The sequence below is a fragment of the Motacilla alba genome, chromosome Z (genome assembly GCF_015832195.1).
Source record: "Motacilla alba alba isolate MOTALB_02 chromosome Z, Motacilla_alba_V1.0_pri, whole genome shotgun sequence".
Lineage (NCBI taxonomy): Eukaryota > Metazoa > Chordata > Aves > Passeriformes > Motacillidae > Motacilla > Motacilla alba.
The window spans coordinates 45,304,955-45,330,076 of record NC_052046.1 but is presented as its reverse complement, the minus strand read 5'-3'; the positions used below and the strand labels follow the sequence as shown (position 1 = coordinate 45,330,076).

At 41.0% G+C, this 25,122-nt stretch overlaps 1 protein-coding gene across 1 annotated transcript in view; it reads right to left on the bottom strand.

Moving 5' to 3' along the window:
* Positions 1–21,991, bottom strand: part of CHSY3 (chondroitin sulfate synthase 3) — a 142,113-nt gene extending 120,122 nt beyond the window's left edge. The window contains exons 1-2 of the mRNA XM_038123459.1: positions 20,799–21,991; positions 18,903–19,186 (exon numbers count right to left, since the gene is read on the bottom strand). Coding sequence (XP_037979387.1) covers positions 18,903–19,186; positions 20,799–21,513 — 999 coding nt within the window. The 5' untranslated portion in view covers positions 21,514–21,991. The remainder of the gene's footprint in view (positions 1–18,902; positions 19,187–20,798) is intronic.
* Between the last annotated feature and the right edge of the window lie 3,131 nt (positions 21,992–25,122).

Here is a 25,122-nt window from a genome sequence, read left to right as displayed (position 1 = left end):
ATGAAACAACAGTATGCAGCATAATATATACACTAGTTTAAAAATAAGATCTGTCAAAAAAATCACCAAGTAGAATCAAAAGGTGACTAAAATTTGATGATGAGACTGCCAAGGGGGCAAAATAGTAAATCCAACGAAATAAACAGGAACATGTTTTCCAGTCCTTTTTTTTCTATTGACATTCTTCATAGGAAGAGAATAGATGGACTGAAAAAAAAAATATTTCATGCAAGATGGGAAGCATTCAATATGGAGATAGTAAAAAATATCCCATGAATTCGAAAATCCTACCTTCAAACACCATATTGCTCCCCATGATCTGAAAAGCCTGTTTGAAATGGTAGGTACCAGAGCCTCTGCTCTTGACTTGGACGATGCATTTGGACATTGGAAGAAGATGTCCAGTTTTATCCAGTGCCTGAAAAGCAACACCTGAAGGAAAACATGAGCCTGACAAGTATTTAACATAGCTTCCACTTATAAATGATTACTGTAAGTTGATAGGGAGTCACAAGAGCTGCAACTTTATATGTTTTTTTTTCCCTGCTGCCCACTTAGACTAGACTCATACCAAAACTTTTACAGAAAACTAACCTAATCAGGTGTAGACCCAGCAGACCTAGACCTAGCTGTCTGACTTATCTCATGAGGTAACCAGGTGTTAGAATTGGGTGTTTCAGTCCAGCACTCAACTAGGAAGCAAATATATGTGCACATTGTGAAAGTGAAGGTGATGAACAACATCATGATCCTACTGCACAGACTCTGATACGAGTCTGTTGGTGAGTTCTTGTTGGTAGTGTAGATAACAATGAAAGGCTGCAGATTTATTGTTCCAAGAAATTACAGACCAAGGATGCCTGAGCTCTGGCACTAAACCATTAAACTGGGGGGAGAAAAAACAACACAAAAAAAACCCAATAGAAGGACACAAAAAAACAAACAAACAAAAAAAAAAACCCAGCCCCAACAAAACCAACAACAAAACCAAAACAGCAATAGTAGAAAATCCCTATAAAATATAGCTTTATTCATTTAAACTTACTCTCACTCTTGCATGTATGAATCACTGCTTTTTTGTAAATCTTTATTAATTTTGTGTTGATCTGGGTGCCTACGACATAAGCTATAAAAATAAAAACTAATTACAGAATTAATAAAGGAAACTAAACTAGGAGAGCTGTAAAAAAAAAAATCTAGTTTTCTAAGGCTGCTCAAGGAGAGGACTTTTTGTTATTAAAACTGCAGTTGATTCAAGTGTCCTTTATGTTAAGTATGAACCCTTAATGAATTGGCTCTTTTAAGGAGTGAGAGCACATTGGCTTCTTCCATCAAATATATATCATGTCTTAATTAGTGCAACTTTAATTTTGCTCGGAACACCCCATCACCACTACCACTATGTTTTGATATTATTAGCATTTAGTAGTTCTTCCAGTTTATCCTTTCTTCATCCACCTACAAGAGCCCCAAACATATCTCCTTAGCTGGAAACAAATCATTCATGACCTCAGAAAGCTTCCCTCTGTTCTCAGCTCTTACAGCGCTTGGTTCAAAGTCCTCAACTTCAAGGCCCTATCGCAAGGCTATATGTGTTACTCCAGACTGGAAATATTTGGTTTTATCCCTTCCTAGATGAGCATGTTTTTCCCTTTCTCTCCACTTTCCTCTTTCATTCTCACTTTGTCACATCCATCTCTCCCTACAGAGGACACAATGGTGAGACTGTTGCATGCTGTTCTCTTTTTTGTCTCTTCAGAACCCATAGAAAACTTTTCAGTTGAGGATCGGTTCAGGTATCCTCATTTTGCCTGTTTCCATCTTCAGTGATGATCGTGCAGATGTCCAAGCCATGCATGTGATTCCCCCAGCCACTCCAACTCTTCAGCATGGGAGGGCTTTGCTAGCACCTGGCCTTGAGACCATATACCCTCTTAAAGAATGTATTTTTTTCTATACCTACATTTCAGAAACACTTCACAATCCTGTTATAGAAACCCTGCAGCCAAGCCAACAGTATGCACTAGCAGTTCACAATCCAAACAACCAATTCAGCTTTGCATACCGCTGATTACTTACAATGCACAAACATAGTAAAAAAGTCAGTTATGTTGATGGAGATCATAAACCATTTGAACACTGGAATATTTTCTAATTACTTGTGCAAAAGTCCAAACAGTTCAGCTCTTGAACAGGGCAAGAATCCATCAAGCTAAGAAAATTAACATTGTTGAGCTGGTTAATAATGTGTGGCAATACTGTAACAATTCTCAAAGAGATTTATGTAGGCTGACCATAAAACAAAAAAAAAGTTATATGACAATTGTCAAGCAGATTAATATGGGATTTCTTTGGGTCATTAGTTGCCAGAACCACAATTGATATCTCTTCTAGAGGAAGTACCTCAGCAAGAAGTACCCCAAGAGCTCCACTCTTCACTCTGGTCTGCAGGCATTCCCCAAATGTGGATTAAGGAAAGTGAGAAATGCACCAGGTACTGCCAAGATCATTTCTTTCAATAACCTAATGTCTTCCATAAGTCTCCCATCCAACTGATTTTGAGAACTAACCACATTTAACGGATTACATCTGAAAGATTTAGAACAGAGAACATGGCTGCAGGCATTCAGGGAGACACGCACATTACCAGGGTGAAAGCATTTTTATTGCTTTGTGATTTCACCATCTGGAGAACATTATGATATTAATGTGTATGAAATTATTAAACATTAAAAATGCTTTCTAAAAGCTATTACTGCCCTCTTATTAGGGAAAACCTTGAAGATGTGTCCCATGAAAATTACATTGTTCAGGTTTTGAATATTTGTAACAAAGAACACTACATGTCATTAATATTTAAGAGCTGAAGAACTATGGATTATGAATGAACAAAGAGGGTATGCATAAAAAATGTCTTATAAATTCCGCAGCAGTTTATTTGACCTTTTGCTACTGAAAAAAGGTACTGAAGATAAATAATAAATAACAATAAAAACAATAAAAAATACTCAAGACACAGACGTTTACAGGAAGCCCCAAGAAAATTGAGTTTATCTTAAAATCTGTGTGGTGTCAAATCAACACTTCAAACAATGGCATTCAGCTTCTGAGCACTATGGGGTAACACAGAAGGAAGAAGGTAGAGCACCATCTTCAATGCCATCATCACTGTGAAGAAAAACAACCTGGTGTCTCACGCCATTTCATTTCAGGATAGCATGCACTACAGGTTGACACAGCAGTAACCTATATTCCATCCAACCTCAGAATTACCTTCCAGTTGTTGCCTTCCCACAAAGCTAAAAAACCTTTCCAAATAAGACTTTCTCTAGAAACATAAGCCTGTACAGGTAGTATTCTTAAGAAAATACATATATTAATTAAAAAATCTGAAGATCTGAGGAAGAGAATGTAGCTGAGAAGTGTCTATGGACATATTTCTTGATTGAAGCAAGCAGCTTACTTAAAAGCTACTTTTTTGAGACCTTGGTGGGGGAAAAAAGCTTAAAAACCACAGAAAAAACCTACTTCCTCCTTAATAACCTTCGAAAGTGATGAATGTTTCATGCACTGAAAATGACATCTCCCCTTTCTATGCGTGTTCAACCACTGAAGGAAACGTTAACAGCCCACATAATTTCTTTAATATGTTTGCCTTGCAAATCTATATCATCAGCAAGATTTTTTTTCTTTCCACAGACAGATCACAGCTTTTATTGAAACAGTTTCCCTTCCACAGTAACACGGAGCAATTTTGTATAGTTTAATAGGCTTTCACGTCACTTCAAAAGCAGAGATAATAGTCAGAGCAAAAATTTTATTGTAAATGAGACCAAGTGGCAACAGAACACAAAGGGCAATGCTGCAGAAAGAGACAGAGGATGAAGGGAATGTAAGCTCTGAGCAAGAAGGCAATTTTATGGCAGAAAATAAGTCACTATATTCAGTATATGACATACATTTAATTGAACTTTAAATTGAAGAGACTTCCCATAAGCAGGCTAAAGAGATACATACAGAGAACAAGGGCAGCAAGGCAGGAGAGGACACAAACTTTCCTTAGGGGAGAAATGACTCCTCTTAACCATACACTTTAGTGAGTTTCCTGCTCCCACATGCTCCCACATGTGTCTGTCACCCAAAAGCAGAACACCAAAAAGCTGCTGCAGACTATGAGAAACCCAAGGGCTGCATCTCTCCTACAAGCTCCAGGTTCCCTGCTACAGCTGTAAGTGAAAAACATAAAAAGCTAGTGATTTTTATCAGAGCAAAGAGAGACTGATTTCATCTCGGCTCAGAACACCCTTCATGGGCAGTAGCTTTAATGCCTGCACATACTAAAGGCTCTCAGAGCTTCCTCAAGAGTTTTATTGCTCTTCTCATTCTTTGAATGCCAAAAAGGCACTGAAAACATATCTTTTCATACCAAAGGATATATCAGCATGTAACACAAATCACTGCAAGCAGACTCCAAAGGCAGTTTTAGATCTACAGCTTGCATTAATTTATTCACTTAGGAAAAGCTAAGTTCTGCAAAAGTTGGCATCTCTCTTCCAAGAAAGCTGCCAGAGCTGGCAGGAGCAGACTGCTTCTACACTGCAATGACTGAGCCATTTGTTTGGTATCAGTTGCGGGACTGGTGCCAACCTGAACACACAGACATGAACTAAACTGCCTAAGGAATACAAGCATACATAAGATTTAACACACATATATTTACTACTTATTACAGACGTTTAGAAGCTTAGAAGAAGCATCAAGACTGGAGAAAATCCATGCATTTATGCAAGTCTTGTTTTCACAAGAACATGATTGCCAACCTAGCCAAAAACCTCTTTTAAAATTTTGTATATTATTTTAGATATTTCAAGGAAATTGCCTGAATCTGTCACATTGAAAAGCAGTGGCACACTCTTCTAGCATTTGTCACATATATATACATATCTACATAAACACACACGTGTGTGTGCACACATTTACATACACAGTTCTTCAGCCTTTATTTCCTTAAACAATTAATTGGAATCTTCCAATTCAGGAATTAAAACATTCATGAACAGTACACAGAGGATTTTTTTCTAAATTAGATATGAATTTGTAGCACAAAAGGACCTGTATTACACAGTCAGCATGCTTTAACCAGAAACATCAGCTCTGCCAGCAGACTCCAGTATTTGTTTGTTATTTGTCCTTGCTATGAAGGGTGCAGAACAAAATAGTAAACTACTGTATGTTTGTCTTCCATAAATGTTCAGCTTTAGTTCACATAACAGATTTGAAAAACAAGTCCAGTGTTCTAAGATAAACCCTTGGGGGTTTCTGATCATCTCCATGTTTATTTGGAGTCATTTAACTAACCTGAACAGCAGAAAAGAAAGTGGCAAATGATAGAGCATAAAGTTGAAAAACCAAAAGGTGACTTCCTTCTAAGATGCACTGAATTCCTTCCTTTAGTGAGAATTAAAGCCCTCAACAAGTACCATAATGTGACTTAGGTCTTTGTGAAATGAAACCCTTCTTATTCACTAACCATTTGCCTGCCAGGAGGTACAAGCAGACTGGACACACAGCTGCATTTTCCACATGGGACATGATCACACAATAATATACATTCCCTCTCGTACTACCATAGCAGCTGCCTTTGCTGTGGAGGCCACAGTGGGACCAGGAACATTCCCTTTACACAAGAAAAGGCCATTTTTTGGCTGTTATTGCAACATGATGTTTAGGATGGCACAGTTTTCCAATAGCAGCAGGATTAAACAATGCAACTACTATACTAGCAAATTTTAGCACAACTAGAATGTTCTGCCAGTCAGAAGTTCAGTAGGCGAAAACAGCCAAAGATGACACTGACCTGGCAGTACTAACCAACTGAAAAATGCTGATGAATTTACAGAGTGACAAAGCCTTAAAAATGGTAAATGGAATCCAGAGCCACAGTAGCAAGGCTGAACATTGAGCACCACAGTAGAAGTTACACACAACTTTCCACACATAATACCATACATAATCCTGATCATACATTTAAAAAGTAAATAAAATAAAAAGAGAGACTGAGGCAAATAAAATAAAGTGTGATTAAGGGAACAAAATGATCATGAATCCTTATACCTCACCAAACAATAGCTCAATAGTACCTTATCAATATACATACAAGGGAATAGAACAAGAGCTTTTTAAAGTAATAATAGCTCACAGAAGAAAAAAGGCTGCATATGAGCCTCAAAGAAGTTTAAAGTGCTACTTATTGAGGAAACTGCACTTATGCAACAATATTCTAGTAGAAAAGGACAAGTAAAATGGAAAATCATATTATTTTAGACAGAGCTCAATGTGTTTATAATAAAGTAATGGTGGGATGTGTGGAAGGTATACCTCCTCAGAGTCTGTGAATGAATGGAAATTTCAGCTTGTTAAATACAAGAGCACTGCTGGTTTATTATCTGTATTGATTAACAGATGCCAAAAACTCTATTTAACATCTCTCATTATTATGTATTTTTCCCCAGTGCACAAAAATTAATAATTATACCACAAAATATTTTAAAAATCTTTGAATGTTTATAAAAACAGAGTAACTCTTTACAATTCCATTTTTATACTGCTCACTACAGCTAGTTTTCCCATATAACTGAAATACTTAACCCAGCAACTATTTTTGTTACCTATCTACATGGTCATTATGGATATGACAAGGGCAAAAAGTTACTTCATTTGTACAGGCTAGTATCTACTCTGCAGAGAAGGTTGGACCAAACTGGCTAATATAATCAGGGTCAAACAGAAATAACTAAATAAAACTCAACAAGGAAAGAACAAATCCCTTCCTCCCTCCAACTCAGGGCATCTTTTTTTTTTTCTTTATTTCAAGTCAGAAAAAATACAGAGTGTACCTACACTGAAGGTAACATGGGTATTAAAACTAGTAAAAACATCAGCTCGTTTGTTTTTGTGGGCCACATCATGGATTCATGACAGAACCCTCAAAAAATCTTTTTGGAGGCCATTTCCAAGGAAAGCATTAGGTCCCCAAATGATGTTTAGAAATGAAAATTTAACAAGGAACGTTTTTACTAAAGTTATGAGTGTAGTACTAAACTAAACATTCCAATAAGCAATAGCAAAGTTCTTTTAAATCGAGATGAGCAGGAAGTTCCTCCAGTTCTGGACTTACCCTGCAGGAATGCTACTTCTGAAGCATATTTTCATATAAAAAAGAAGGTGCCACTAGCATTCAGAACTATGAAAAATTTGACTGCTCCTATACTCAGGAACATATTTTAACATGATTGTTCTGAGGTCCTCAGTTAGATTTTTCACCTTATGAATTCAGGAAATTTTATCAGCATTTTATCAACACTATACATAGCTAATGGAAATCCCATTCTGATCAATGTGGATGATTAAGTGCTTTCACATCACTCAATACACTAGCAAAACACAGGCAGTAAGTGAATACTATAGACAATCACTGGCATATTTAACAGAAACATAACATTCTAATGCTAGATTGTCACATGGGGATGAGGGGCCTACATTATCAGCCAGTTCTAGGCACAACAATTGCTATAGTAACAAACAGCCTCCAGAAAAAGTTAGTAACCAACTGACAAGTATTTAATGGTCTTTATCATTATTCACTCCCCAAAGTGGAGTAAAAAGGAAAATGCCAATTTAACTGCAACTTAACTGCATTATACTTAAAAATATAAATAAATACCTCCACACACACACATGTATATACACACGTCTACACACACAGAGCAAACTTCAACATCAAATCCTATTTCCAGGCAAAAACTCATGAAAGAAGTCCTACTTGTGTGGATGAAACCCAGCCACTGATTCATAATAGCTGTTTTCTAACTTGCCAAACTCAAAGTCAAGTCAGTCTGTTACTCTAACTCACCTCCTTCCAGTATTTCCTTCTCCTGCTTTGAGCATTCACACAATCATAGAATTTTCAAAGTTGGAAGAGACCTTCAAGATCAAGTCCAACCATCCACCCAGCACTACCACTGTAACCCATAAACCACATCACTCACCATCAGATCCAGATGCCTCTTAAACACCTCCAGGGACAGCAAACACATGACCTCCCAGGACAATCTATTTCAACGCCTGAACAACCTAACCGTGATAACTTTTTTCTAATATCTAGTCTGATTCTCCTGTCTCAGCTGAATTTCCTCTGGTCCTGTCACTGCAGGGACAGTAGAAGTGACTAACCCTCACCTCACTATAGCCTCCTTTCAGGGAGATGCAGAGAGTGACACAGAAGAGCCTGCTCTTCTCATGACTAAACAAATCCAACTCCTTCAGCCATTCCTCATAAGACATGTTTTCTAGTCCTTCCATGAGCCTTGCTGACTTTAATTGGACAAGCTCCGGCACCTCAGTGTCCTAGTGCCAGTGGGGGCCAAAACTGAGGTGTGGCCTCACCAATGCCAAGTACAGGAGGATGATCACGTCCCTTGTCCTGCTGGCCACACTGATCTTGGTTGAGGCCAAGCAAGATGCCATTGGCCTTCCTGGCTACCTGGGCACACAGTGGCTCACATTGAGCTGTCTCTCAACAAGCACCCCCAAAGTCCCTTTCTTCCAAGCTGTTAAGCCAAGTCTCCCCCAGCCTGTAGTGCTGCATGAGTTTGCTGAGACCAAAGTGCAGCACTTTGCCTTATTGAGCCTCATGGAGTGGTCCTTGGCCCACTGACTGAGTCTGCCCAGGTCTCTGTAGAGCCCTCCTACCCACAAAAGGATCAATACTCTCACCTAGCTTTGCACTGTCTATAAATTTACTGAGGGTGCCCTCAATCCCCATGTCCAGACCATCAATAAAGATGTTCAATATGACTGGCACCAAAATCAGGTCCAGGCAAGCAGTGCTAGCGATCAGCCACCAACCGGATTTACCTCCCTTCACCACAAAGGTCTGGGCCCAGCCATCCATTGTTTTATCCACTAAACAGTCCACTCATCCAAGATATGGGTAGTCAGTTTTTTTAGGAGGAGTACAGCTAAAACATAAAGCCACTGCTGTTCAAAACATTTTTCCAGCCATGAGTTAGGAAGCTCAGGCTGGGCAAGTTGTTAAGCATACTGGAAAAAGAATCTTGGCTCACTCAAGGCCTCTATGCCCCATGAAGACTGTATATCTTTTATATCTCACTCCCGTGACAGAGTTGCCACCTTCAAGCTTGGCTAGGAATTTAAGAACAGAAAGGTGTTTATTCTTAGATTTAACAGACTAAAAACTAAGGATAACAGATTTGGAAGAGGGGACATGAGCACCAGCTTCCTATGGCAAGGATGGAGCAATGCCCAATGCATAGTTTTGGTACAGAATTCTTTCTTTAAAGTAAAACCAATAATCATTTTTTGCAAGGATGTAACAGACACACTCCATGACTCTAAGTGAGCCTCAAGCATTAAATCCCACAGAAGAAATACATATACATTTACATGCCCCTCTTGGACCCCTCAGTACTATATTTTTCAAAATTATTTTGTACTATTTGACCATATTTTTTATGGTAGTCAACTACCCTCAGTTAGGTAGTTTTCCCCCTACCAAATGAAGAAAAAAGAAACCACAAAAATATAACACAGAAGAAAAGGATGCAGAATACTAACATCTGCTTTCATTCCATCTTGCAGGCCAGATTCATACATAACAGATTATTTAAAACAACAAACATATCAAAAGCATACAACAAAACTGTTTCATTTGCTAAGTTAGGCACTTTCCTAAAAGCTCAGTCATCAGCTATGCTTTTTGTAGCTAAATTCCCTGACTTCTAGAACTCAAATGCACTTCAGAAACTTTTCCCCAAACTGATAAAAATGGTATAAAAAGTCATTGTGTTTTGTCATGATCAACAATAGGAACTTCTGCAATTCTAGTGGGATCTGGTCCATAAGATGGGCCTTTTCATGACGAAAAGTCATTATGATAATAGGTGTACTACAGTATGCAGCAGTAAAGAAAAAGCTTTCAAGGAAGGCTAAAAAAAGCTATGTTAAATTGAAGGCAAATATATATATATATACAGAACAGATGGACACAGATCTAACTGGAAAGATAAATTTAAAACAAACTGAAAGCTAAATTCTTTAGTTTTACAGTAGAGAGACTGCAATAACTACTTAGAAGCACAGTTTATTCTCCAAACGACTTCCACTGATGCCTCCGGAAGCTTGGTTATCACCGAGGCACAAGCTTTAAACATATTCGTATGTACACATGCACATTTCTGTACATGCAGAGTTACAGTGTATGCCTCATGTAGCAGCAAAGCCCATATATAATTCCACTGCATTGCAGCCACATATACTGCTAAATAAATGCTGCATTTCTTCAACGCATTTGTTCATACAACATGAGGAGCTCGTTCACAGATGCTGCACTCAGTAAGGACCCATGAGCAAGCACTTCTCTTATACCAGCAAATGCAGAGTCAAAAGAAGAAGCGTCCTGGTGATTGGATATTTGTCCTTCAGATGTTAACTTGCCCCTGAAATGTTTGTAAAAATAATAATAATTAAAAGGAAAAAACCTCAAAAGCAAAACAGTTTAGGAGCTCAAATGTTTTAAAAGCATGGCAGAGCACTTGAAAGCACTCTGAAAGCATGAAGTCCTCCAAAGTAACAAGCACACACACACACACAAAAAAAAACCCCAAACCAACCAAACAAGAAGCCTACCATCCTATTTTAAACTTATTAAAATGAACAGTTTCAAGTTTCTAAATAAAATATCACAACCCAAAAATTAAAACCAAACAGACAATCTGTCCAGTCAGAACTTCAGCTTTCAGTATTCAAGTGTATGGTTAAACCAGCATACTACAGAAGACTTATTTTAAGCCTTTTTAAAAATATTTTTAACTGTTCACCTTACTAAAGGTAAAACTTCAACCAGTGTGTTGAAAGTGTATCTCAAGACTACAACATAAAAGTAATACATAAAAGATAATAGAAATGGAACTCAACACCACTACATTAAAAAAAAAAAAAAAGCTAGTTCCTTTCCTAGGTTCACTTTAAGACTAAATCATACATAAAACAGCATTCAAGAAGCCTGTTTCAGCTACCAGGCTGCTTATCCTCCTCCAGAATTTCCTAAAATTATACCTCTAGTTCAAGATGTTCTTTATTTTCAAAAGTATGAGTGCTTTAAAAGATTTCTTAGAGGCATGCCAAAAATCTTTGCTTAGAGTAATACCCAGAAGCTAAAAATATTGCAGCAGGGGTGGAACTACACATTTATTTGCTCCCCAGTTCCAAATATGCATTAAAAAGTGACCAACCTGGCACTCATCTTGAGCTTAAATCAGTACCCAACACTGGTCTGATGGAATAAACTCCTCAAAGCTGGCAATTCTTGCTACAATTTTAATATGTGAGGTATTCTTCAAGTATTTTGTGTTATTCCACGCAATGAAGTAACTAAATAAAAACATACTGCAGAGAATATGGTACAGCAGCATATGCTGATGATGAGTTAATACATGCCTTCTCACATAAGAACTGAAAAGAGCTGGCAAGCTCTTTAGTAATGAGAACCATAAAATAAAGCAAGAAGAATTCAAGTGATCCAGCTACATTTTATGCCTAGTTGTCTACCTGAAGAAAACTCCCAAGAAAAATACAAACTGGAAGAGTAGCTAGAAAGCTTATTCTTCTAAAAAAAGACATATCCTACTGTAGTATTCCAGTAGGTTTCAAGAGTACATTTAATAAGTTTTTATTTCAAATAATTTTTGTAACTGCCTCTGCTTACAACTTCCAGCCCCTCTCTTTTGTGAGCATTTTCTATTTCAGTAGAAATATGTCTTTTGATTGCAAAAGATGTGAAGCTGGAAAGTCAAAGTCAAGAAAAAGTTATCTCTGAGAGAATTTTCTAAGTTGGGTTGAAAAGAGATACTAAGAATAGCCCAGAACAAGTAACAAAATCCATCTACACTGGGGTCGGGAGGGAGCAGGAGGAAACAACTTGTGGACTATCTGTGTCTTTGAGAAAACTAAACACACTTTCAGTAACTCTCTACTATTCCATTTCAACTAACCATTCATCTTCAGAAAGGCTGAAGTAGGACAGCTTAACAAAACTATTAGCCAAAGCATGACCAATTACCAGAGTCAGATCTGTCCATGTGAAATACAGTTATTTTAGAACTTGTAGGAAAGACAAAACTTTGAAAGCATAGGTAATTCTGGAAATATCTATAGAAACGAATGCTTCCTGTGTGGTTAGATTTACTTGATTTTAATGTAAAGTAGAAAACTATTTCAGAAAAAAAGGTAAACATAAGGGTTTCATCTTGCTCTACTTCACAAATTCACTTAAAGTTGGCACTAATGCAGTTATTCAATCCGTTATTCTCATTCTAAAAGCCAAGCGTATTCCTTGTACTCTAATAGGTAGAGACTGATGATCTGATGGGTTTAAACGAGATATGTCTTACACCAGTTGAGCCACAATTGCATCAGCTCATGACAAACACCCTTTTAAACACTTGAACACCTAGACTTGTGCACTAGACATCTGTGGAAGTACTACCTAGATATATACGATGGCACAAAAGCCTTGATAAAATATTTCCAACAATATTACAGCAAACTTGAGGGAAAAAATCTAACATGGGTAGCTTTAATCATTCAGAGACACTGAGACATGGGTCAGGATACCCATATGCAGAACTAAAGATACATTTCTAATAGTTTAGGAACTTTTTTTCTTCTTGTCTGTGAGATCCTTTGGTAAGTCAAACAAGAGCTTATTCTTAGAGGAAAGACTTTGAAATACTTGGTTTAAGAATATTCAAACGTTTGCAACTGACTCAAAAGCTGTTAGCTAGCCACTCAGTCCTCCAAACAAAGGGCTGCTGTTAGATAAAAACACATTGGAATGAAGGTGTAGCCATGCATTTTTCATACCAGGGACATGAAAATACACCCCAGAGTCTTTCAGCAGCTTGATAACTCAGCACCAAGTGTCACAATTATACAGATGTAAAACTCTGAAATCACACAAGTAATATTTCCTGTTGGGGCAGGGCAGAAAACACAGGTCACTAAACCTGAAACCAAGACAGGAAAGTAAGAGACCTTAGCACTCAACCAGGTGAGAAATGGCTCTCTTAGCTCTTGGCTCCACATATCAGATGCCCTCATACAGTGGACCACAGCCATAGATTTGTGTGTTCTTCTGCACATCTCCATGGTAGCTATGGGAATGCTATCCATCACAATAAGGATGCCAGAAAAAGTATCTCCAGCTCTTGCTGTTGTGCTGAGCCACATGAGGAAACACTTACGACTCAGAAACATGCAAATACCAGGAATGACTCTGCTTTCTCACCATGATGTTCCTCAACTTCCCAGCCAAGCTGATCATGACAGGATCAAGAAGAGTTTAGAAGACAAGGAACCCCCAGGATTCATGAACCCAAGAGAGGCAGGGCCCTCAGGCAGTCTCCCCAGATTCCCCAAATAAAAGAGCACATGAATGACAGGAGGTTATGTAGAAAGCCATAGGGAAGAAAAAAAGAAAAAAAAAAAAAAAACAAGCAGGAAATCTGCACAGCACAGTCAGGGCTGGCAGCTCAAGGCAGAGCCACACAGGGCAAGAGTAATGATCCAACTTAGCACCATGGTTCAAGGAATACAAGGAACAGGATATGCATTGAAGGATTGAAGTTATTTGTATGATGTATGCACAGAAAAAACTATACTACAATAGTATGATATTTCTAACCAGGTGAGAATCACATAAAATATAGAAATTTTATATGTGCAGTTAACATCACCAATTGGATAGCTGTTGGTAACAAACAGTTAAGACAGCACACAAGCAATCCTGTATCAGTAAATGTCCATTTATGCAAAAAGTTCTAAGGTCTCTGGGATCATCTGATTTCTCTTCATATACACTCAGAGACCCCTACTGCAAGGGTCCACTCTACTATGCATTTTTATTCTAGGATCACTGATTTTTTTAAAGTAATGGCTGCATTTATGTAACTGTCTAATGACACTGTATGGATTTAACAACTTGAGTGGGGGTGGGGCACTGCTGCTTCAAGACTGCTCATTTCAGTACCCAAAATGAGCAAAATACCATCCTATCATCAAAGGCACCCACACCTCTATGCTTCTGTTTGGTGCAGGGTTGAACTCAAAGCTTAGTACTGATCTTCAACAAAGAGAGAGACAAAGCCTCAAATGACAGATTAAAATACAACCGGAAGGAAGTCTTAAATTAAAACAGAAAATATAATGTATTTTTAGAAGATGAGACATAAAATGGTTTACAAAGTTCTAGTACGACCAGAGCATTAAAATACCAATGCACTGTAAAGGAAAAACTGTGTACTGTTTCTGAGTACACAGCTTGATCCAAAGAGGCATTTTCCCATGACATTTACTGCAATATTTACTGTAACTACTGGGAATCAACAACAAATAGGATAATAGAAAATTTTTACTAAAAGAGTGTTGCAGTAATGAGACTGTATTCTATGGTTGTCCTTGAACTCGGAAACAAAGCGGGGGGAAACCAATGGCATATTGTATTCCACTAGATATATCATTTATGTGGACTACTTGTATTTACAAAATACCATATTTTCTTTCAGCATCAACCTACACAATACCAAAGGAAAAATACTGTACAGGATGCTTTGGAGGAAAGTAGTCTTTAACTCTAAAGTGAACATAGCAAGCACTGGACTTCAAAATCCTTATGAGTCTCTTCTACCTTAAGATATGCTATATGATTTTCATTCATAAAAAGGGAAAAAAGGCTACAAAAAGAAAAGCTTTGCAAGCATTTGAATATATGTTACGAGCACACCAATGAATTTTCTTTAGATGTTTTATGCTGCATTTGACAATTTTTATTTCCTAAAGAAACACATTCTCTGATAGTATTTACACCCTGACAAAGTCTTCTTCAATTGTTATAGTATGTTATTTCATACACAGCATTTCTTTTAGTCATTTTATGAAACTGCACTATTTCATCTGTTCAAACCTCAGGTTATAAATTACAAAATGGTCTTCTGAAACCCAAAATATGTTTTTAAAAGAAAGGGGGAAGGAAAGAGAGATAAAGCAATCAGACCTTTATTTCGAATCATCCTCTATACTCAAATCCTTCTTAAATAGCAAAACAAGGAAGTACACAGTATTGAGATACTGTTTTAGCTATATTTTTGTTTTCAAAAGAATAGAAAATGTATGACTCACTAAAATCAAGCTAATTTCTCCATTCCTTTAAAATAAAAACTCAAAATTAGTGGAAGAGACTGATAGCTTGAAATATAGATTCTGAAAACAAATCAAAAGGCCTTTTTAATCTTTATTTCTGATTTGAGGAAACAGAAGATGCTATTACCCTATGAAAACAAACAGACTTTTTACAGAGATACTTTGGACAAATTTGTCAGGTTTGTTATACCTCAATCATTACAGAATCATCATAACAGAGGTAAATTAAAACATAATTGAAAAAATATACCAGAACAAGGGTGGATCTTCTGTAGAAAGAAAAGGATCTATCCAAAATGCACTTCTAGCAGATACCTTCTCATGAAGCAAGGAAATGGACTAGATTTAGGCTACAGTTCAGCTGTTGCTTCCAGACAATTTGAATCTAAGCTGCTGTCAGGACAGCAGTTTGACACTTTGCTAGTCCTTTATTCCTGGCTATGAGCATCTCTTTTTCTCATGATGCTCATGCTCAGCAAAGTGGATTCTCCCCTGTTCCCACTCACCACAGGGCTGCCCAAGCCCAGCAGAACAGGACACCAACCAAAAAGAGACACTAACCCAAGTGTCCTCCTCTTTCTGTCCTCCATTTTTCACAAGGACCCTAAAACCACTGTCATTAGATTCCCTCTCTTAGCAATCTAATGAGTAATTCTTTATTTAGAGTGGAGGAGCTCCATAGCAGGCACAGAGAAAGGCTCATCACCTCAGCCATGAGTCACTTGGTATGTGGGAGTCCCAATCTTTAGACCTGGCTTCAAATCTGGCAGAAGTAGAATTTAACTCTAGAAAGTTCAAAACATAAGAGTGGCTCCCTGCAGGCCCATAAATATCTTCTTTTCTTATTCATTCTTACAGCAACAAAAAAAAATTTAAAATGAAAAAAGAAAAAAACCACCAAAGTTGTTACCCTCTTCTTGTCAGCAAGCATATTATGCATATAAGCTCCCATATGCTTCTGGCTAGCCCTAAGTAGCAGCAGAACAAACTCTAACAGGCAGCCAGTCAACTACACCAGCTAAGCCACCCAGCAAAGATCAAGCATTTCAGGTTTTCTCAGCAACTCTTTGACTTTCTGATCCAGTTCTTAGAAAAGAAATCTAGTGAAAAAATAGGCAACAGTGATTCAACTGTTCTGGAGCTAAAAAGCTCCTATGAATTTTAATGTAATTGTTTCCAGCTTACATTGGTCTTCACAAATACATACGAAATACAAATTATTTATCTTACTAAAATCAACTGAGTTCATAATAATCTTGCTGCTTAACAGCGCTCAGTTTATTACTTACATAGAACAAGAGGACAAAAGTGCAACTGGCTATACAGGAAGCCCTGCCCCAAATCTTAGATTTTGTGCCCATGTATCTGAAGGAATATTCCCCTTCTACCACATAGAGAGCATTTCTGATCTAACACAGGAATGAAAAAGCACACAGAAACAGTTTCAGTGCCCTAGGTAAAAAAAAAAAAAAAAAAAAAAAAAAAAAAAAAAAAAAAAAAATCACTCTTTTCACCAAATAATCAGCAATCTGCAACACACAGATCTGCTCAGGTGGAGTATCATACTGTTGTACAGCACAAACTATGCCAAAGCACAAATGCAGCTTCTCTTTCCGGACACTCCATTTCACTCCTTCCATCTAAATAGGTTTAATTCTGGGATAACATCCTAAGCAGCTTTGTCTTAATCATCTGCATTTTCCCAAGCAGCTTCTGCACTGGCAACAGAGTCAAAGATTCTTCAGAATCAGACAGAAATACTGGTCAGAAATTAGTAGAGACTACTGCAATGCCCAACACATTTTTTCTTCTATTCTTTATTACATAGACCAAGGTCCTTCAAGTGCAACTGACAGCCAAGACTGGTGTCACTCTATTCCAGATCCCATACAAGCATAAGTTCTTTTCAAAACGTTTGTTTTCAGGCCTCAATCCTACCATGAAAAGCTGAGCTTCTGGGCAGTCATATAAACCAGTCTCCAAAACGGTATTTTTTTGTTCCATCCCCCTTAAGATCAGTGCCTGGAGCCAAAATTTCCTGACATTCAACATCAAAATAAATTATAACCATGGTGATATTATAATCCGTTTTCTTACACAGATTTCTCCCCAGGTCAAGCCATAAAAACAAAAACAAAACCCCTTCCGTGATACAACTGTCAGGGCAGAATCTTAATGCTGCCAGCTGATACAGATCAGCAAGCACCACATGCCCATAAGGACTGGAAAATAGCTTTGTACAGACACAGCCCAAACACATCGGAGTGTACGATTAGGCTGCAGATGTACCAAGCAATTTGGATGTCTGATTAGGAACCACTGGTCCTATATAGTACTACATGGATTTCCATCAACACCATAAATGCCTTCCCTTCTCTGCCAGAGTAACAGGTATATTATTGCACAGTAGCATTTACAATACATAATGAAATAGGCTCAAAAAGCATGTTTCTGTTGAGAAGTAGATTTGCCCCTCAAAGATTTCTACCTAATTAGTACCAAGTATGCAGCATTTTCTTTTGCTCCCCTGTTTACATACACTGTAGCAAACCAAACACATTTATAAATGGTCACCTTTCCATGGGCCATTCAGAAAAATGCTATTACACAAAATTAATTTTTTCTGACTTTTTGACAGTATATACCACATAGCCTCTTTCTGTGGGCCATTTAGATGGATTTTTCCTGATTAATGAGGGAGTGCCACAAGAGCAAGCACATATTAATATTAAAGAACTGGTCAAAATAAGTGAAATAATATTCATCATATTAGGTTTCACCCTTTACCCTTTCTTGTAGTTCTACACTCAGCCTATTTTGATCTGTGAAGATAGTCTTGCAAATAAGCGCAATAACTCCAGAGAAACCAGCATGAATTTAAATTATGGCATTGCAGAAAAGCTTTTTGGGTACTGCAACAGATCCTTATTACGTTAGAAAATGCTGCTACTAAATGAAGTAATTTGTTCCTAAAATTACTTCAGCATAGGAAAATTTATTACACTGCACGTATTCTTAATCCATTTTAACACTGTTCTATGCTAAGAAAAACACTATTAAATTTGTGTCATAGAAAGGCAATGTAACAAATTTCACTTCTGTACAAAAAAAAAGACAAACCCAGCCTATTTCTGGTTCTCTAAATAACAAACTTGAATAAGATACATCTGAGTAATTAAGAAAATACAGGCCATTCTTCAAATGCCACAATGTATTTTAAGAGACTGAGATGCAGAGCAAACAGGTACGCTTCATGCTTATCTAAACTTGAAAAGATCTGCTTAAATCAATCTGTCCTGAACAGCATATATATCAAATGCAACAGCTTCCTGTCAAGGATTGATTTGAAACACTCTAGGTAATGCTCTAGCAACTTATGGCACACCAATGCTTACAACATGTCTGCAGTAAATTGTCACCAATGAAAACTGTAAGACACAAGTAGAAATAAGTATGATTATAACAATATGCTGTGAATTCCTCTCTTTTTTTCTTTACAGTTCTCATCCTGATGCAAGCACTGGAAGATAATTAAGGTGGAAAGAGATTGCAGCTACAGCTACTTACCTTTCAAGATGAAAAACTCTGTAAACAAATAGCACACTGCAATTTATACTGCCACTTACCTCATAGGACCAAACACACTGAGTTCCTCCAAACCTCCGGACACATCTGCCCACTTCCACATCCTCATGAGTGGTGTACATTTCTCGAAGGCATTCACCTATATGTGGCACCATTCTCCGGAGAACTTCCCGGCTAAAGATCATTCCTGGCCCTCCCATGCAGAAATTTTCTCCAGGCTCCAGCCCCAGTTTTCCGAGTTCTTCAATATTGCCCAGACCAGTCTGCCCCAAATACAGAGGTTTACTGCTGTTCAGTGAGCGAAGAAACTCCTCCAATTTTTCACCTGAAAAAAAAAAAAAAAAAGAAGATTACTGTTATTTCTCTGACTACTCTGCCAGCCATCTCTTTTTATACATTTTATAAAAATGTAACAGGTATCTGAGACTGTCGGAGGAAATGACTTCCAAAGCAATATCCTAGACCTTACAGAAAACATCCTTGGACTAGTTAACAAGTTTTTTTTAATTAACATTACAATGACATTTTCCTTCCAGCCACAAGCTGGAATATACAGTGACAGTGAACTTGTTCTGCTCAAACAGTACTGATGGAAAGCACTTGCTGGTATAAAAGTCCCTAAGGTTAGACAATTTGGACAATATAATTCCAGGATGGGGAGAGAAGGAGTGGATGGAAAATACCAGGTAAGATTTAACAGACTAGTTTTTGAAAATACCAGAGCCAATCTAAATTAAGTAGGAAAAACAGGTTTGATTACGGACTAATTCCTGGAAAGAAAGTAAAACTCTTGTTAGTTTCAAACAGTGCAGTGCTACAATGTTTATCATCACTTAGATAGTTATTTTAGGAAACTTCAAAATTTATCTGAAATTAAAAGTTTCTGGATAGGTTTACTTTGGTACCATGTAGTCAATTAAAGACAGGTTCAGTACGCCATCGAAAGGAACTCAAAGAAACCACAACTTTATGCCTGCAACTGAATGTATATACATATATACATGTGTACATCTGCAAGTATTTGACAGATGAATAATAGCTGATGAGCAGGCAGCCTATTAAACGATTCAAAATGAAGTGACAAACAGGGAAGGGTACAGCCACCACCAATGAACATACAGCAGTGTAAGCAACCAAACTCACAACCTGGGCTTATGCTTTCAACTTCAGCTTCCCTTTCCTAAGCGCGGGACACGGCACAAACAATGCCATCCTCAAGCGCAGATCGAAAGGAAGAAGGCTGCGGAACATCACGTCCTAACGGTGCTATGAAACTCGCACGGGAGCAGGGCTGGTGCTTCCCGGAGGCGCCCGCTGCACGGAACAGCAGCTTCACTTGGAGCCCGCGGCGGCTGCGCTCGCCCAGCCAAGGGTCGAGGCAGGGGGGGAGCTGGTACCGGTGACAGCAGCACTCTCCAGGAGTCCCACACCGACTCCACCGGGGGAGCCGGGGCGCGGCACGACCACCAGACACCCTGCGGTCGAGTCGTGAGTCCTGCAGTGTCCCGCAGCCCGCCGCTCTCCGCCGGACCAGACCCTCTCCGCTGGACCCCGGCGGAGGCTTCGTCCGCAGGATCGCCATAGAAGCGAGGACGGGGACGGCAGAACCGGGACCACACGCCCATCCAAAGGGACCAGTCACCGAGCCCGGCGTGGTCCAACCCGCAGTTTTGGCTCTCCAACGAGTCGCGGCCTCCCCAGAGACGGCCCGGCCCGGGCACGCCGGGGTTCCCTCAGGATGGGGCGGCTCCCTATACCCCGCACACTGGGGCTGGAAGCAAACGCCGGCGGGGCCGTGGCAGCTCGAGGCGCCTCATGCTCTCCCCGCCCCAGGCGGGAACCGAATCTCTCCCCGACCCACGGGAGGACTCCGACGAGCTCCCAGACACCGCTCCCCCTCCTCCCTGCCTCCCGCCGGCGGGACGCGCCCCGGTCACCTTTTATGTAGACGTCGTCGTCCGCCCGCATGAACCACTCGTACTTGTCCAGGTAGTGATCGTGCATGTACTTGATCATCATGAAGGACTTCTTTTGCGGCGGGTAAGAGTCGTCCACTCCTGGCAGGGCAACGACGGGCAGCGGGGGCATCCCGGGGGGCGCGGCGGAGCCCTGGCTGGAGAAGAACTCCACCCGGCCCGGCACCGAGGGCGCCCACGTCCGCAGCGCCGCCACCGCCCGACTGCCCAGGTACTTCTGGGCCGTCATCACTCCCACGTAGAGAAAGTTGCGGGGCTTGGTGCAGCCCTGGGCGCCCCCCCAGTCCCCGCTGCCGTTGTGGCTGCCGCCAGGCCGGCCGCTCCGCTTCTCGCCGCCTTCGTCCTCCTCCTCCGGCTCCCCTTCCCCGCCGGCAGCGGGGCTGGAGACCGTGCCCTCCGCCGCCGCCGGCGGCAGCTCCCAGGGGCTGCTCCTGAAACTCGTGCCGCCCAGCACCGCCGCTGCACCCGGCGGCGCCTGCTGCCCGCCCGCCGCCGCCGCGCCCCGGGCCGCCCCCGGCCCCGCCGCGCGGCCGTAGTAGGAGCAGAGGCTGGCGCCGCGCCGCTTCTTCTCGCTGAGCTCGGCCACTCTAGGGGCGATGAGCCAGGAGGCGGCTGTGAAACCCAGCACCAGCCCCAGCACGACGCTGAGCCAGGGTCTCCGGGATCGCGCTGCCATGTCGCGGGAGGGGCGGCTCCCGGAGCAGCGCTACCGCCGCCGGCGTCCCGCTGGAGGCGACCCCCGTCCCGCGGCGGCCTCAAGCGCGGCGTCTCCCGCCGCGGGTACCTGCCCCGCCGCGGCGGCCCGGGCGGCTGCGCTGCTCCCGAGTCAAACTTCTGCGGGTGGGAGGGCGACAGAGCGCGAGCGGCGGCGCCTCCGCTCCGCTGGCACCTTGTCCCCGCCGCGGCTGGTCCGTCCCTGCCCCTCCCACCGCTCAGCCTCCTCCGCCCCGGCCCCCGCGCAGCGCCCGCCGCCTTCCTCCGTGGCTGCCGAGCGCCTCACCCCGGAGGGCGCCGCCGGCGCCCGAGCTGCGCCGGAGAAGTGGCGGCCGCCGCCGCCGCTCCGGAAGGAAACGATTTTTTTAGATGCCTCTCACGGATCACCCGCGCCGCGGCCTCGGCATCCGAACCGGCCCCGCAGTCCACTGGCGACCCTCCTGCCCGCTGGGGCGGGGGCAGGGCCGGGGCCGCCCGCCGGGCGGTGCGGAAGGGTGGGGCACGGTAGGGCTGCCCCCGGCAGCCTCGCTTAGCTCTGGATCCTCCGGTGCGTCCCGGACCCGCTGTAGCAGCAGGCGAGGCCGGGGTCTCATCGGCGGCCGCGGCTCGGCATTATCCGAGGGCGGCCACGGGGCGCCGGACGGGACCGTTCCGCCCGATCGTCTCCTCCAGAGATCGTGGGGGACAGATCGTGGAAGGCAGGTCCGGGGATGTCGTGTCAGGAGTAGAGATGCCCTCTCTGCTGCCTCTGCTCCGGCCTCTGCCATCTGCCCTCGACAGTTAACAATTCCCCAGTTAAAAGTGCCTTTCCCGTGGCGCGGATTCCCACGGCCTGAGTATATCATTAGTGTTAGTAGTGTTAGTATTATTGGTATTGTTAGTATTGCTTTGGTTCTCATGAGCTCCAAGATCCTGGAGCATTGCTTCCTCATCCTCCTGACCTCTGGGCAACCTCTGGGTAACGGCGCTGTTCGCAGTCCAGGATGACTGACAGCAGCAATATAACGTTCAGGACACTGTGCCTACAGGGACAGTTTTAATTCTGAAGTTTAAGGTTGCCTGCATATCCTCCATATTTATATGCATCCCTTATTTAATTGTGAAAGATGTCTATCTCCAACAAAAGCCATAAATTGCTCCTCACATGCATACATCTTTTCACTGAAATACATCAATACAACAGATACAGTAACATATATTTAGTAGCTTTCAGCAAAACCACCCAATTTTGTGGCTAATCTGTGGTGTTGTCTATCACTTCTTGTGACTTTATCGATTGTTAGATGCATGTCAGGGTGGGAGGAGGAGTATGGAGGCTGGTGGTCTGTGATGTTAGCCAAAGTATGCAAATAGTGAGAGAAACATTTCAAGCCTTTTTGGAAAACGGTACGGCTTTACCCACCTAACAAAGCAAGTCCACTCTTCATAGTCTTTAGCTGTAAAGAGGTCACTTAATGAAGTAATATGCAGTTTTTCCATGTGACTGCATCACATGCAGTGAGCAGGCTGTGTGCTCTTTCTGTTTTTGAGTTGTGGAAGCATCAGGCTCAGGAAGCATACCCCATGGCTTCCTCAGGACTGAATGTCCTTTCCAAACAGACCATGGTTAATGTCCTCCCCATGTGCACACAGGCTGTAGCACCAATCAGTAAGGCGCTAGGCATTCACTCCAGCTGTCACCACTAAAAACAACAGCCCAAGTGTTATGATCACTACCTGCGATGTTGTGTGAGCAACAAGGCATCAGATCCTGAATCTGTCTTCCCCAAGCTACTAACAGACAAGCTAAGTGGAAAGGATGTCCTCCAGAAAGGCTTTACGATGGCATTGGGAATTACCAGCGTTATGAGAGTCTCAGCTTTCTGTATGAGCCTTGAGCCTTGCATTTTAAAATAGTATCTCCCATCCCTCCCCCCTGACTCCTTGTAAACAGTTGGAAGTTACTGGGCCATGGTGAGTCATGTGCAGTACAACCTCCTTGAGACCTTCACAGCCCCATAACGGTGTCCTAAATTTTCAGACAACTTACTGCTCTGGGGTTGCAGAGGTACAATGTATGACACTCAGACACTTCCCTTGCTTATGCATATACTGAAATCACTCCAGTCAGTGTCAGCTGCACCTCAGATCTGGCAGTTCTTATTTTTGTCACAAAAAGAGCAGGTAAACCCATGAGAGGTGATTATAAAGCCCTTTACCCACTTCACTTCTGAGTTGAAAATGGACCCCAAGGTGTTGTGTATTATCAAAATAATTTATAAATAAATTGAATATAAGGTCTGTATCTACCTGCATTTGTATTTTTAGTTCAATACTATTCCACTGTTTTGATACACTGCAGAGAAATCTGTTGAAGGTTTGTGGGATTTAATGGACACAGACATAGATTGGACCCCTTTTATATGAGCAATGGTGTCATCTAGTGGTTAACAATAACAGTCCTGTACCTGTGTTCAGAATGCCTTTAAAAATCATGTAAAGGGCATCTAAAACACCATATATATTCATAGCAGCCATAGGTGGAAAGCACTGACTAAATCTGGCTGTCATTTAGGTGTTCCATTAGAAAGTTAAGAATAAAGAATAATGGCTGAATGCCATTTTCAAAACAACAACAAAAAAAGCCTCAAAAAAAGTGGTGAGAAGCGGATATGCTTGATGCAAGAAAGGGGAAATTTAAGACTATTAAATATTAATTATTGAATGGACTGGAGCTATTTCTATCACTAATCAAACAAATCTGAAAAATTTGCAATAGGGTGGCAGTGTTCAAATCCAAAACAAAACCTTTTTCACTACTTTTTCACTTTCATTCTTTAAAGTATCAGCACAAATCAGCAAATAACTCCCTTTTAGGTGTGTGAGATTAAAAACCAATTTGAGCATTTGGCTCTAACTGCTGGAAAATAATGTGCCCAGCCCACAAAAATAGCTCATATCAGAGCTAGCACAGCCACATGCAAAAGATGAAGAAATATCAATTGTCTTTGTAGAGCAAATTTACAGGAACTCTAAGCTTGAAATTCCCCCTGGGCATTTGGTTTCATTAGGGAGGCATACAGATACAATTTACAGAGCAGTAGTTGTAATTGCAAAACATCCTGTAACATTTTTATAAGCTTACATTTATTCATTGATACACCTGGGTAATCATATGCATTGATCATATCTTAACAAATAAATAGTCTTTAGTCTTTATTATAATGTTCCAAAACTCCTCAGAGTTTATGGCTGAGTTTGGTATTTTTACATTGTGTTTGCATTATTGCAACATCTGCCTCTATAACCATTTGCATTTCTATGCACCGTTTTATTTTGGAAGTTAATTATATGTCCAATCTATTAACCCTCACAGACATCTGACTGAATGTGGTTAAAGCCTTTTCAATTGATTTTACTGGGCACTGGACACAGCCAGATCTCAGATGAATATATGCCTTTCTTTCAAGAGAGATCAGCTGCTTATGTCTTTACAGTCTGTCTTGTTTTGAAAAACAGTTGTCTGCCATGGAATGCAGGAACCCCCCTTGGAATGGAAAAGAAACATTATCCCCTTCCCTCTGAATTACTA